We start from the raw sequence: 13017 nt of genomic DNA on the forward strand, positions 1-13017 counted from the left end.
AAAAAAAAAAAAAAAAAAAAAAAAAAAAAACAACAAAGAACAGAAACAAAAGACTCAAACCAAATAAACAAACAAACGAAAAGATCACAGGAGCTGGAAGAGGTAGACGGGAGTGGGGAACGCAGGGCTGAGACAAAGAGAGAAATCTAGGAAATGGACTGTGGTTTGGGGGTTAAATAGACGGCAGGCAGCAATTCTGGAGGACATCTAGCTTCTGCTCCTAATCCAGCGGGAGGAGGATGACCTGATGAAGTCAGTTTGGGTTTTCTAGTGTCCAACCCCGGCCATTTCCGGGCCACCTTTGCCGACCCACGGCGTCCGGCCAGGGAGCGCCGTGCAGTGCCCTCTCCCGGGCGCCAGGGGGTGGGCGCGCTCCCGCGCAGGCCGCTCTGGCCAGCGCGTCTCGGTGGCCGCGGAAGGTGACGTGGACACGGAAGTGGCCGTCGCCGCGGCGGCACCGGTGGGAGCGGGGCGCGGGACTCAGAGTGCGGCCGACGGGCGGGCGGCAGCGACCTCGCAGCGGCGGCGGCGGCGAAGCGCAGGCGTTGTCCGTTGGGTCCTGATCCGCTGAGCCGACGACGGCTCCCGAGCCCCGCACGCGCGTCCGTCGGAGCCCGGAGTCGGGGCCCGCTCAGCCGGCGTCGCCATGACCAAGGCGGGCAGTAAGGGCGGGAACCTCCGCGACAAGCTGGACGGTAACGAGCTGGACCTGAGCCTCAGCGACCTGAACGAGGTCCCCGTCAAGGAGCTGGTCAGTACAACCGCGCGAGGCCTGGGAGTCCCTGTTGGGCCGCCTGCAGCCCGAGCCTCAGTGTCCCCGTCTTCACCGTGGCGGGAGGGACGGAGCCCCCCGGGAGGCCGCGTCCGCCCAGGGTTCTTCTGGGATGTCCACGTGTCACTTTGGCGCCGTTCCCGGAGCCGAGGAGGTCGATCTGCGCGCTGCCCCGGGCTTTTTAGGGGACCGGAATGAACCTGTCCTTGTTTGGGGGACTTTGCCCAGCGCCCGGCGCCGTGCGGGACCCCGCTGAGCGGAGGCTGCAGGGGTTCGAGAATGAATGAACGAGTCGGGCCGGGAGACGTGGGCCCTTCTGCTAGGCCTGGGTGTGGCTCGGAATCCGGCTTTTCTAGGGAGCTGGCACTCCTCGCTGGCTGCCCCAGGCAGTCCCGGGGTGGCCGTCTTTGCAGAAAGTGAAATCTTCCCTCCGGCCGCTCTGAAACCGTTGGGAATTCCACCCTCCACCCACCCGGGAAACCGAGACCCCTGGGAGATCACACACCCAGTTAATTGCAAACGTGGAGCTGGATCCCATATCCTTGGTTTTCCAAACCAAGATCCCAACCTCCGCCCCGCTGGCTGGCCTATACTTTCCTTGCCTTTGAAATTACATTTGCCCTTGGCACCTGGCCCAGTATGCGCTATGCGCTCCACCGCACCGGGGCTGTGTGAGTGTGATGGTTAGAATGGGATTCCCAGTTCATATGCCAACTCTCTTGCCCAATTGCTGAGCGCCCTTGGCAAGCTAACCTTCATGCTTAGATTTCCTCATTTACAAAATGGGGCCATCTCAAACACGGACTGTGAAGATTCAAACTGTAATGTAAAATGCCTGAAAGATGGCAGATGCCCATAGGTGGAGAAGTTAGGGTGTTCTTCCTACAGTAGATTCCAAAACTTTTTTGTTTGTTTTTCTGAGACAGGGTCTTGCTATATAGTTCAGGCTGGTCTTGAACTCAGGCCTGGCCTGGAACTCACAGTAAGCCTCCCACCTCAGCCTCCCAAGTGCTGCGATGGGAGGTGCCACCACCCACGCCTGGCTCTAAAACTTTTTTTAGGTAGTTAAACTATACTCTTAGGACTTGCTGGCAGTTGGAGAGTGCAGATTGGTCTAGGCTCCTAAACTGAATGCTTGCCTTCTTTCCTGCATGGGAAGATGCCAGGCTTGTTTTAGCCCGGCCATAGGACTAATGCCTGAAACCTTGTTCTAGCCCGGCCATAGGACCAATACCGTTTACTCCAGGTATCTGGTCAGCGCAGCACTGTCCCCAGGAGAAGAGTCACCTTTGCAGAGCCAGTGCAGCCTTGGCCACCATGGGAAAGAGCTGGGCCGCGAGGGCCTCTCTGTCGCTCAGGTGTCCCTCATTCATCTGTTCAGCCGTGAGGCAGCCAGCCCGGATGGGCAACAAGGACCTTCTCTGAGGAGGCCCGGAGCTGGAGAGAGAACCACAATACAGTTTCATTAGACACAGGCCCTGAAACCCACTAAGGCAGGTGCCAGAAAAATTTTCAAAGTGCTATGGAATTGACATTTTCCTGTCTTGGGTGTTCCACAGCTAAACCCTTCTCTTTGCATTTTTCCTTAAATCATGGTGGACTGCTTCATTTTACCCTCTTATCCTCAGGAATGTTGTACCTTCAGTGTCTTTTTTTTTTTGCCCACGTGGGACAAGAAGTTGTGTTTCCCTGCCTCAGCCTCCCACAGTGCTGAGATTACAGATATGTGCCATTGTACCTGGTTTCAGTGCTGTTTCTTTCTTTTTTTTTTTTTTTTCCTTTTTCTGAGATAGGGTTTCACTGTGCAGTTGAGGCTGGCCTTGAACTCACTTTGTAGCCCGGGATGGCCTTGAACTTGAAGTCATCCTCTTGCCTCAGCTTCCCAAGTGCTGGGATTATAGCCATGCGCCTCCAGGCCTTTCCTGATCGTGGGAACTTTCTGTGGAAAATGCTTCATTAGCAGATGTCAGTGGATTGTTGCAGGTGTTGGTTTGACGTAGTTTTCTTATCTCCTTCTCTAGGCTGCGCTTCCAAAGGCCACCATACTGGATCTGTCCTGCAATAAACTAAGCACTCTGCCGGTGAGCTTGCTGAGTGACTGGACCCTGCTCCTTCCGTTCCGGGGAGGGGTGGGGCGGGGCGGGTGGGGGTCCCGATGGTGTGGTTTCAGGATAACCCTCCAGGCAGGCCCCAGCCAAGCACTTATGTTGGAGGTGGGGAGGGCGTTTTAGAGGGAGAGCAGTGGAGGTCCAGGCCTCATTCTCCAGAACAGCTGGAGAGCCCGCAGGCTGCTGGCTGAGTCACTTACTGGGCTTTTTTTTTTTTTTTTTTTTTTTTTCCTGAAAAGTCCTTTACCTCCCTGTAGCATAGAGGAGGCCAGATACCATTTTGTGAGTTGCTCTGGATTCCAGGGAAAAGGTGAACAGCTTCTGGGTACGAGCCCCTCCCCCACCCCTTGTCTTCTGACAAGGAGAAAGTCAGCGATTTTTATGAACTGGGTTATCCTTATCCTTATCTGTACCCTTATCCTTATCAAGTCTTCTCAAGGAAGAACTTGAATCCCTTGAGATTAGCTGCGTTTCTCTTCAGCACATCTGACCTGTGCCTGATCCTTTAAATTTTTCTTCTCTTTTTTGCTTTCCTTCTTTCTTTCCGTGTTTCTTTTTTCTTTTTTCTTTTCTTTTTTTTTTTTTTGAGACAGGGTCTCACTCTGTAGTTCAGGCTGGTCTTGAACTCACTATGTAGTTCAGGCTGGCAAACTCACAGCATCCTCCTGCTTCAGCCTCTGTGGGCTGGGATTACAGACGTCTGGCACCATGCTGGCCTTTTGAATTTATCTTGCACAGCTTCTCCTGCTTCTCCTTTTGCTGCATCTGCAGAGGCCCTGGATCCTTTGGCCCCTTGGCTTCTGCTGGGTAGGGCTACGCTTCTCTGTGGTCGTGCTCTGTCACTGTCAGGTTCACGTCTCCTGTCACTGTCACCACTTCCACCCCTCCCCCACCCACACCTTGCTGTATTCCAGGGTAGCTTCCTGGTGAGCTCTGGTCTAAGGTGCAAGTGGAGGGACTGGCAGTCTCTACTGGGTTGTTAGAACACAGCTTCAGTGTTCTCCTGGGCTTGCTGTTCTTGGCATCGTCACGCAGCTCATGGAGAACTGTTTCTGACATGCAAGAAGCATCCAAGGTCCCACTTCTTCCTGGAAGCCTCACACCTGCTGTCCCCCTTGCACAGCCCTCAGCACCCCCGGGCGCACTTTCCAATGTGTGTGGTATCTTGCCTGTCCTGACCACTTCCATTTCCTCCAGGGCATCCTCCAGGCCTTGCAGAGCATGAATGGCGTCACCTTAGCTGAGATGGGGCCTGGCAGAGACAGGCTGAGTGTCGGATGTCAGGTGTCCGAGGAAGAAGGCCAGGCTGTGGGTGGGGTGGGCGCAGCCACTGACTCAGATGTACAGGGACGCTCGTTGGGCACCTGAGAATGCTGTGCTAGGTGCTCCAAGTCACAAGACTGAGTCCTCAAGGTGGGCTGGGTAGGTCCACCAGAGAACGCGGGCCCTGGCTCAAGGGTCCCCTCTTCTTTGGCCCTAGTCGGATTTCTGTGGCCTCACACACCTGGTGAAGTTGGACCTCAGCAAGAATAAGCTGCAGCAGCTGCCGGCAGATTTTGGCCGCCTGGTCAACCTCCAGCACCTGGATCTCCTCAACAACAGGCTGGTTACTCTGCCCGTCAGCTTTGCGCAGCTCAAGGTGAGGCTCCCTGTGCCCGGGTGGGGTAAGGAAGGGTCAGCACTATCACCTGCCACTGGGGCGGTGCCTCAGATGTCCCTCCTGTGGGTGGGACATGGGAGCTTTGTTCTGGACCTGTGTGTGAGACTCGGGCTCAGCTGCCTTTGTGTGTCCCTGTAGAACCTGAAGTGGCTGGACCTGAAGGACAACCCCCTGGACCCTGTCCTGGCCAAAGTAGCAGGCGACTGCTTGGATGAGAAGCAGTGTAAGCAATGTGCGAACAAGGTGAGCCCAGCTCTCCGGTGTGCCTCTTGCGCTCCCCCGGGGCCGCCCTGCCTCTTGTTTTCTTACTCCCAGGGCTCCAGTGGCTCCAGGATGATCAAAGCACTAAGGTTTCTGGGAAGTCCACTTTGCCTGGCAGCACAGGCCTTTGTGTCAGATGACACAAGATGGGTCGGGGCTGGAGATATAGCTCAGTGGCATAAGCACCTGCCTGGCAAGTGCAAAGTTGTGAGTTCGATCTCCAGTTCCACCAAAAAAAAAAAAAAATTGTCCTCATTGGGGCTGGGGATTTAGCTCAGTGGCACAGTGCCTGCCTGGCAAGCGCAAAGTCGTAAGTTGGATCCCCAGTTCCACCAAAAAAAAAAAAAAATTATCTTCATTGGGGCTGGGGATTTAGCTCAGTGGCACAGCGCCTGCCTGGCAAGTGCAAGGTCGTGAGTTCAATTCCTGGTACTGGAAGAAAGACAAAATGGGTCGGATGACACCATCTTGGCTGCATGGCCCTGTGGCCCCTTTTAGGAAACCAGGACTTGCACATTCCAGGGTGGCATGATTGTGACAGCTATTTAAAGGACCAAGAGGGTTGGGGACCCTGGCCTTTCCAGGCAAACTCTGCACACGGAGGCGCACCCCCAGCCCTCAGAGCCTTTCTGGGCCCTAGTTAGTCAAAAGGACTTTTGACAATAAAGATATTAAATTTGTAGCTTTAAACAGGGAGGTCATGGGCAGATGTGGCATTTGGTTGGTTACAGTTGGGTCATGTGACACAGGATGAGTATTAAAGGTGCCACACAAGGTGACCTTGCTGGTGGCCCGTAACCATGACACTGCCCTGCTCCTTGAGGATGGTCCTCTACCACCATCTCTCAGCTCTCTCTACCATCTCACACTGGCTCCAGCCCGCCCCCTCCAGCTTTAGAGCAGATTGTCACTTCTTCCGCTGGGCACCAGATGGCCTCCTGGGCTGTCAGAGACTGAACCGGGACTGTGCTGCTGAGGAGAGTTAGCAAACGTCCGGTGTGTGCATAATGGGGACTCCTGTGACTCTCAAAATCTACCCACGCAGAACTGTTTCTATGGCTCGCCCTCCATCCTACTCATTGGTTACAAGAACCAAGGCGTGCTGGGCGTGGTGGCACACACCTGTGATCCCAGCCCCCAGGAGGCTGAAGCGGGAGGATCACCAACAGTTCAGGGCCAGCCTGGGCTACATAGTGAGTTCAAGGCCAGCCAGAACTACATAGAGAGCGCCTGTCTCACGAAAGAAAAATATTCATTGAGGCTAGAACTTTGAACCTGGGCTGGCCCTGTCATCACACTTGCCCTTCCTCCAGGGCCTGAGAAGCCCTCACTCCTGGATCCCACACACGAGAGGGCTGAGCAGACGTTTTTATAAGCTTAAGTCCCGTAAGAGTGATGGCAGCAGGCTCCAGGCCTGGGTTTCTCAGGACAGTTTTCTTTTGGTTTCAAACAGGCTTTTGCGGGGATGTTCTTTTGCTCCTAAAGCCCTGTTTATGACGGGTTACCTGAGGTTTTGTAGGAGCATTACATTTGAGATGGGGTTGGTAGTGTGCACCTGGGATCCCAACGCTCAGGAGGCTGAGGCAGGAGGATCCTGTCAAGTTTGAGGCCAGCCTGAGCTACAGAGAGTTCAAGGCCAGTCTGAACCACCTTAAATAAAACAGAATTATGCGTGAGGACACACACACACCACAATAAGATGTATCTGCTGTCTTAGAATAGTCCGGGTTCTCTCCCTCCTGTGACAAGCCCAAGTGATAAGGCAGCGGCGTCTCTGAGCTGCATGATGGGTGTTTCTGCTGGGCAGCGGTCATATCAGCCCGCTCCATCTCGATAGTCAGCCAGGGCAGTGTGGTGCATCTTCCACATGGGGTCATGGTACGGAAGGGTCTAGTCACTGCCAGGTCCACGGTAAGGGGCAGAGTTGGATGGTGTCAGGCTGTTGCCTCTCCCTTAGCTATGCCAACTGTTTCTGTGCCTCTTGCTGTCTGGGTCATCTCCGCGCATGCGTGAGCTAGAGCATCACACCAGGTTCTCAGGAACACCCAGGCTCTAGCTGTGCTCCTTCCTGCGGGCCCCGACCTTCTCCCTGGGCCGGGAAGGCTGTCTCGCAGGTGCTACGTGCCAGCTGGCGGGTGCCCACCCACAGGACCAGAGTTCCTGCCCTTGCGGGCGGCAGGATTCTGCCTGAGCCCCAGAGGTGGTGAATCCTTATAGCAGCCTCTGTTGAATCTACAGGCTGAAAGGAGGAGACCAGGGCAACCCAAGCGGGGAGGAAGGCTGGGCCTGCTCCCTCGGGCATTGCTGGGGGGTCTGTGAAAGCGTGCACGGCGGAGTCATTCAGGGCAGCGCTCTGTACTTTCCTGTGCTGAGCGCTGAACCCAAGGCCTTGCACCCAGGGCCTTGTACTTGGTAGGCAAGTGCTCTACTACTGTGCCACACCCGGCCCTTTCAAAAACATGTATCTTGAGACTGGGTCTCACGAAGTTGCCCAGGCTGGCTTTGAATTTGAGATTCTCCTGTCTCAGCCTCCTAAGTACCTAGGAGGAGAGGTTTACACTACCAGTGGCAGAATTTTTCACAGATTCCAGTCAGCACTGTGTTTCACACAGAAAGATTTGGACAGCTTTTTTTTTTTTTTTTTTTTGGTTTTTCTCCGGTCCCGGGAACTGAACTCACGACCTTGCGCTTGCCAGGCAGGTGCTTTTGCCGCTGAGCTAAATCCCCAGCCCCTTAGACAGCTTTAATGAACTGGGCTCCCGGGATTCTTGGACTACGTTTGGTGCGGTAACAGACACAGACAGGAAACTGCACAGCCATGTTGCCCGGGGCCTCGGTGCTCCGGGGCCCTGAACAGGGCATCTGGCTCTTGGCCTCCTGGGCCCTCCTTCCCTGCAGGTGTTACAGCACATGAAGGCCATGCAGGCGGACCAGGAGCGAGAGAGGCAGCGGCGGCTGGAAGTGGAGCGAGGTAGGTGGCCGGCCCCTTTCAGTCCCCGCGGCGGTCCTTCCCAGCTCACAGCGTTGGACTCCGCAGGTGCTGCCAAGGGCAGTGTGGGCCATTCAGTCAGCCTAGCACCGCGGGCCCAGTGCTCCGCCATGTCCCGTTCCTGCCGGAGCAAAGAAGCATCAAACACAGTGTGGCTAAAGCAGAGCCCCCGCGCTGCAGCCCCCACATGGGAGATGCCCACACCCAGACTCAGTGAGGGCTGAGATGGTGACGGCTGTGATTTCCCGCCTGTTTTCTGTTTTGGACACATGGTCCTGCGTGTAGTTCATGCTGGCACTGAGCTCACAGCGGTCCTCCTGCCTCAGCCTTCCGCATGTGCCCACGAAGCCTGGCTTCCTTTCCTGTCCGTCCCACGTCCGGTCTGTCGTTTGACTGTCTGTACCCCTCTGTAATGAGTCCCCGCCTGTGGACTTCCCCAGTGTCCCTGCTGTCCACTCCATGGTGTAGTTCTCCCTGTGCGGGATTAGATGCGGGACCTGTTGAGGGCGAAGCAGAGCCCCCCTCTGAGCTCCATGCCCAGCCCCTGGGGAGGCTTTTCAGACGTGATCAGTGACATTGCTGTGAGCTTCAAACTGACCCCCTCCATCTAGTGTGAGACCCAGGATTGCTGGAGTGCCCAGCGGGCCATTGACCCGGCTTTGTCCCCACGGCAGGACGAGTGTGTCCTTCACACTGCCACCATGCCACTGCGGTTGCAGGGGCCACGTTGCGGGCTGGCTGACTTGTGAGTGTTCTGACCCAGGGCTGTGTGGCCAAAGGAGGAGGCGCCATAGTGCCGCCTCCGGGCACTGCCCGAGCCAGTGACCCTGCTGTCTTGTGCCTCGCCAGGTGGCGGCGCTGTCTCTGGAGTGGGTGTGGCGTGTCTGGGGTCCTGGGCCTGGCCTGGCTCTCAGCTCAGCTCAGCTCAGCTCCTCTGCACACGGGCGGGAGGAGGTGGCAGGCGAGCCGCTGTGTCAGGGCTCAAGTCAGCTTCTAAGCCCTAGGGGGACCGCTAACCACCATGTTGTGGAGCTCTGGCTTTGGAAAAATGTATCTCAGGCTTCCAAATAACCAACTTGGAAGTGCATTTTTAGAACCCAGTAATTTGGAAGTCGGGCACTGCGTGTAAACAGATTTGAGCTGCTGAGAAAATCTGTGTTTTTTACATAGATTCCCAAGTTAAAGTCAGGAGTTGGTTCTGACAAACTGTGTCACTTCTCAGAAAAACCTGGTGGTTGCCTCTGTCCCTCAGGTGACTGGTCCCTTCTGCTCACTTGCCCCCTCCCTGTGCCACGTTCCTTCCTGATGCTCGGGAGGAGGAGTCCTGTAGACCCAACATTGTTTCTCCTCTGAGTCCTAGAGGCTGCCAAGTGCCCCGTCTTCTCTTTTTGTTTTGCTTTGCTTTGTTAGGGTCTTGGCTGAGATTGATGGTACACACTTATAATCCCAGCACTCTGGGAGGCTGAGGCAGGAGGATCAAAAGTTCAAGGCAGCCTAAGCAATTTAGCTAGACCCTGTCTCAAAGTAAAAAGCGTTGGTGACTAGCAGAGTGCAGAGTGCCTAGACTGCAGTCTCTAGTACCAAAAACAGGGGCTCTTGGTATGTTGATCAGGCTGGTCTTGAAGTCCTGGGCTCAAGTGACTCTCCTGCCTCAGCCTCCCAAGTGTGGGGACTGCAGGTACAAGCCACTTGGTTGAGCTGGCTCTGCCTTCTGAATTGGTACCTTCTTCTGGAGGGATGCCAGGCTTACTACCCAGGCCTCCTACCCTCACCCCCTCCCTTTCACCCTGATCTGTCCTGCTTGCAGCCCTTTGCCCTCTTCCTGTGTGTGTGGTGCTGAGATTGAGCACGGGGCCTTGTGCATGCTAGTTAGTGCTCTACCTCCGAGCTATACCCCTGCCCGCTCATTTTAAAATTTTGAGGCAGGGCCTTGCCAAGTTGCCTTTGCCCAGGCTGGTGTCAAGTTGACCTCCAGACTTCCACCTCAGCCTCTTGGGTAGCTGGGATTACAGGCAGGTACCACCAGACTTGGCTTTTTGTGTGTGTCGGGGGGTACTGGGAATTGAACCAAGGGCCTACATCTCCAGTGCTTTTTTATTTTGAGACTAAATAGCCTAGGCTGGGTTTGAACTTGTGATCCTCCCGCCTTGGCTTCCAGTGTGGGGATTATAGGTGTGCACCGTCACACCTGGCTTCTTTTACTACTTTACTTCTCAGCGGCCCATGGCATAAGGGACAAAGTGGCTGAGTCCACACTAAGCCACCTGGGAAAGCAGGCTGGGGAGCGTGAGGGAGGAGCGGGGAGCGTGAGGGAGGAGTCACGCTCAGTGGGCTCTATTGCAGAGGTGGAGAAGAAGCGGGAGGCCAAGCAGCGAGCAAAGGAAGCTCAGGAGCGGGAGCTGCGGAAGCGGGAGAAGGCGGAGGAGAAGGAGCGGCGGCGGAAGGAGTATGACGCCCTCAAGGCCTCCAAGAAGGAGCAGGAGAAGAAGCCCAAGAAGGAAGCAAATCAGGCCCCGAGTAAGTTGGGTCTGCATTGCAAGGTTCCAGCGGGCATGGTGCAGAGCCCTTGGACTTACGTGCCTGGGAGCAGCGAGGGCCGGAGGGGTGGTGTGTGGTCGGTCCTGATATTCTCAGTCAGCTGGGTTGTGGAGCAGACCTAGGGCAGGAAGCCATCTCACTTTCTGTTAAGGGGGCGTCCAAAGTCACCTGGACAGCCAGGTGTGGTGCACAAACTTAGCATCACAACACCTGGGAGGCTGAGGTGGGAGGATCGCTACAAGTCCAAGGCCAGCTGCGTAGCAGGACCCTGTCTGGAAACAAAAACCTTAGACAAGTCTGCATTCAAGGAACTGCGTCAGTCCCGAGCTTCTGTGGGTGTCTCACCGGGGCCTGCAGCTGAGTTAGCGGTGCAGGGGCGCCACATACTGGGTGTGTGTACCCCCGGGTCACAGGGCTCCAGGGGGAAGAGGTGTCAGAGTGCCCACGCCTGCTCAGCCTTGCCAGGAGCAGGCTGTCCGTCTGCACGGCCCCTTTTTATTTTGTATTTTGGTTGAAAATGAGGCTCAGACCTACTCAGAGGGTAGTGATAGAGATTAAAGGAGAAATCAGAAGTGTGGCCCTTGGTCTTGTGGGTACTCAGTCAAGTTTTATAAATTTTTACCTAAAAATCCCAAGGCCTATTTTTAATTATAAATATGTTCCTTATAGAGGATTTAGGAAGGATAAATGTGTAATCTCAGAACATAGCAGTCACGTGACCCCCACTTCCTGCTGTAATCACTGCTGACGGTCACCGTTCAGGCTCTTTGCCCCATTACGAAGTGGTGGCGTTCAGTGTCAATAACCCTGTCTCCCACACAGGCAGCCCCAATGGACCTGGGTCTCCATGCCAGCAAGGAGAGCGTAGGACCCTGGGCACTGAGTTGCCAGGACACGCAGCCTGGGTTCATTTCCAGTGTGGTCCCCCGGGGAGCTCAGGGAGACGACGGTTATGTTTGTCTCTGGAGAGCAGGTTTCTGGTTCTGGATGGTATTGGGGATTGAATGCAGGGCTTTACCACTGAGCTACATCCTCTGCCCTTCTGAGGTAGGGTCTCACTAAGTTACGCAGGCTGGCCTTCAACTCCAGGCAACCCTCCCACCTCAGCCCCTTGAGCGTTGGGATTACAGGTGTGGGCCCCACTCCCAACAAGGAAGGATAGCGGTTTGGGTTTTTTTTTTTTTTTTTTTTGGTCTTTATGAGACACTGTCTTTCTATGCAGTTCAGGCTGGCCTTGAGCTCACTTTGTAGCCCAGGCTGGCCTTGAACTCGCAACGATCCTCCTGCCTCAGCCTCCCGAATGCTGGGATTACAGGTGTGCGCCACCATGCCTGGCTCCAAGGATAGCAGTTTATAAGAGCTTGGTATTTGTCTGTGGGGCTTGAGGCAAGGTGCGTGGAGAACGCATGTACCTCGTGGAGAGTGGGTCGCTGCACACTGACGGAACTTTTGTCCACTGTGATTCTGTCCCTCCAGAGTCCAAGTCTGGCTCCCGCCCCCGCAAGCCACCACCCCGGAAGCAGGCTCGGTCCTGGGTCGTGCTGAAGCTGCTGCTGCTGCTGCTGCTGCTGTGTGTGGGGGGCGGGCTGGTCGCGTGTCGCCTGACGGCGCTGCAGCAGCAGCCGCTCTGCGCCAGCGTGAACACCGTCTATGACAACGCCGTGCAGGGGCTGCGGCGCCACGAGATCCTCCAGTGGGTCCTGCAGGCCGACTCTCAGCAGTGAGCCTGGCCCGGGCCCTGTTGCCTCCCAGCCCCGGAGCTTGGATTCCTATGGAATTGGGTTCTGCTGGACACAACCTCTTTTTAGCGTCACACCTACCCGCCGTCATCCGCGGCTGCCAACTGGTACTGGGGGCCCCCTCGGGTGGGACTCCGTGTCTCATCAGGGCTCCCCGGTAGGGTGAGGAGGATCGGGAGGTGGGAGGGAGTGACCTGCATGCCTAAAGGAGTAGGCTTCTCGGTGGGGAGAGAAAACAGCCTTTTCTAGTTACTACAGAAGCTGTCTAAAGGCAAGGCTCGTTTCTACTAAATGGTCAGCTGTCACTACGTTGATACTTTTGTATGTCATAGCCCTTTCTTTCATTCCTCCCCGGGAAGCCGGGTAGGCCTCGAGCCATGGTGTTGCTGGGGACCAGAGCATGGCACCCTCAGCAAGCCAGCCTAAGTTGGGGAGGGGCGCACCAGTTTCCTCAAGGACCCCAGACACCCAGGCGTCTCAGCGACCACACAAACCTGGCTGCGAAAGGGAGCTGGACACCGTCAGTGCAGCTAACGCTCACAGGCAGACTGAGGCCTTCCAGCCTCACCTGCCGTCTCCCAGCCATTCTAGGCATAACAGGCCGCCCACTGCCATGCTTTCTTTGACATCATTTGGCCTCCTTTATAAGTAACATCCTAAGAGAACAGAACTCCTGCCAGAATTACGTCTCAGCCAAGTGTAGCCTCGCACGGTAGACCAGTTCATGACTCACAGTAGAGCACCAGCGCCTTGGGGTCTCAGGCAGCTTCCGGGGGGAGGTCTGCCCCAACCTGCGCGGCTCCCAGCAGGGGCAGCAGGCCCAGCTCCAAGCCTTCAGCTTGGAGCAGTGACTGCTTAACTTCTGGGGAGCGTGGAGGCCACCTCCGCAACGTGGCCCAGTCTGTGCAATGCAATACCTTAAAGGGACCCTGAAACTCAGCTTCGCAGAC

At 55.8% G+C, this 13017-nt stretch overlaps 1 protein-coding gene across 1 annotated transcript; it reads left to right on the forward strand.

The window, feature by feature from the left end:
* Positions 1–414: 414 nt before the first annotated feature.
* On the forward strand, positions 415–12383 carry Lrrc59 (leucine rich repeat containing 59). The gene is made up of 7 exons (XM_005394173.2): positions 415–751; positions 2794–2853; positions 4361–4519; positions 4679–4783; positions 7700–7772; positions 10134–10307; positions 11805–12383. The coding sequence occupies exons 1-7, from the start codon at positions 647–649 to the stop codon at positions 12050–12052; spliced, it is 924 nt and encodes a 307-aa protein (XP_005394230.1). The 5' UTR covers positions 415–646; the 3' UTR covers positions 12053–12383.
* The last annotated feature ends 634 nt before the right edge of the window (positions 12384–13017 follow it).

Source organism: Chinchilla lanigera, unplaced genomic scaffold, assembly GCF_000276665.1.
Source record: "Chinchilla lanigera isolate Chin_1 unplaced genomic scaffold, ChiLan1.0 scaffold00050, whole genome shotgun sequence".
In the NCBI taxonomy this organism is placed as follows: Eukaryota; Metazoa; Chordata; class Mammalia; order Rodentia; family Chinchillidae; genus Chinchilla; species Chinchilla lanigera.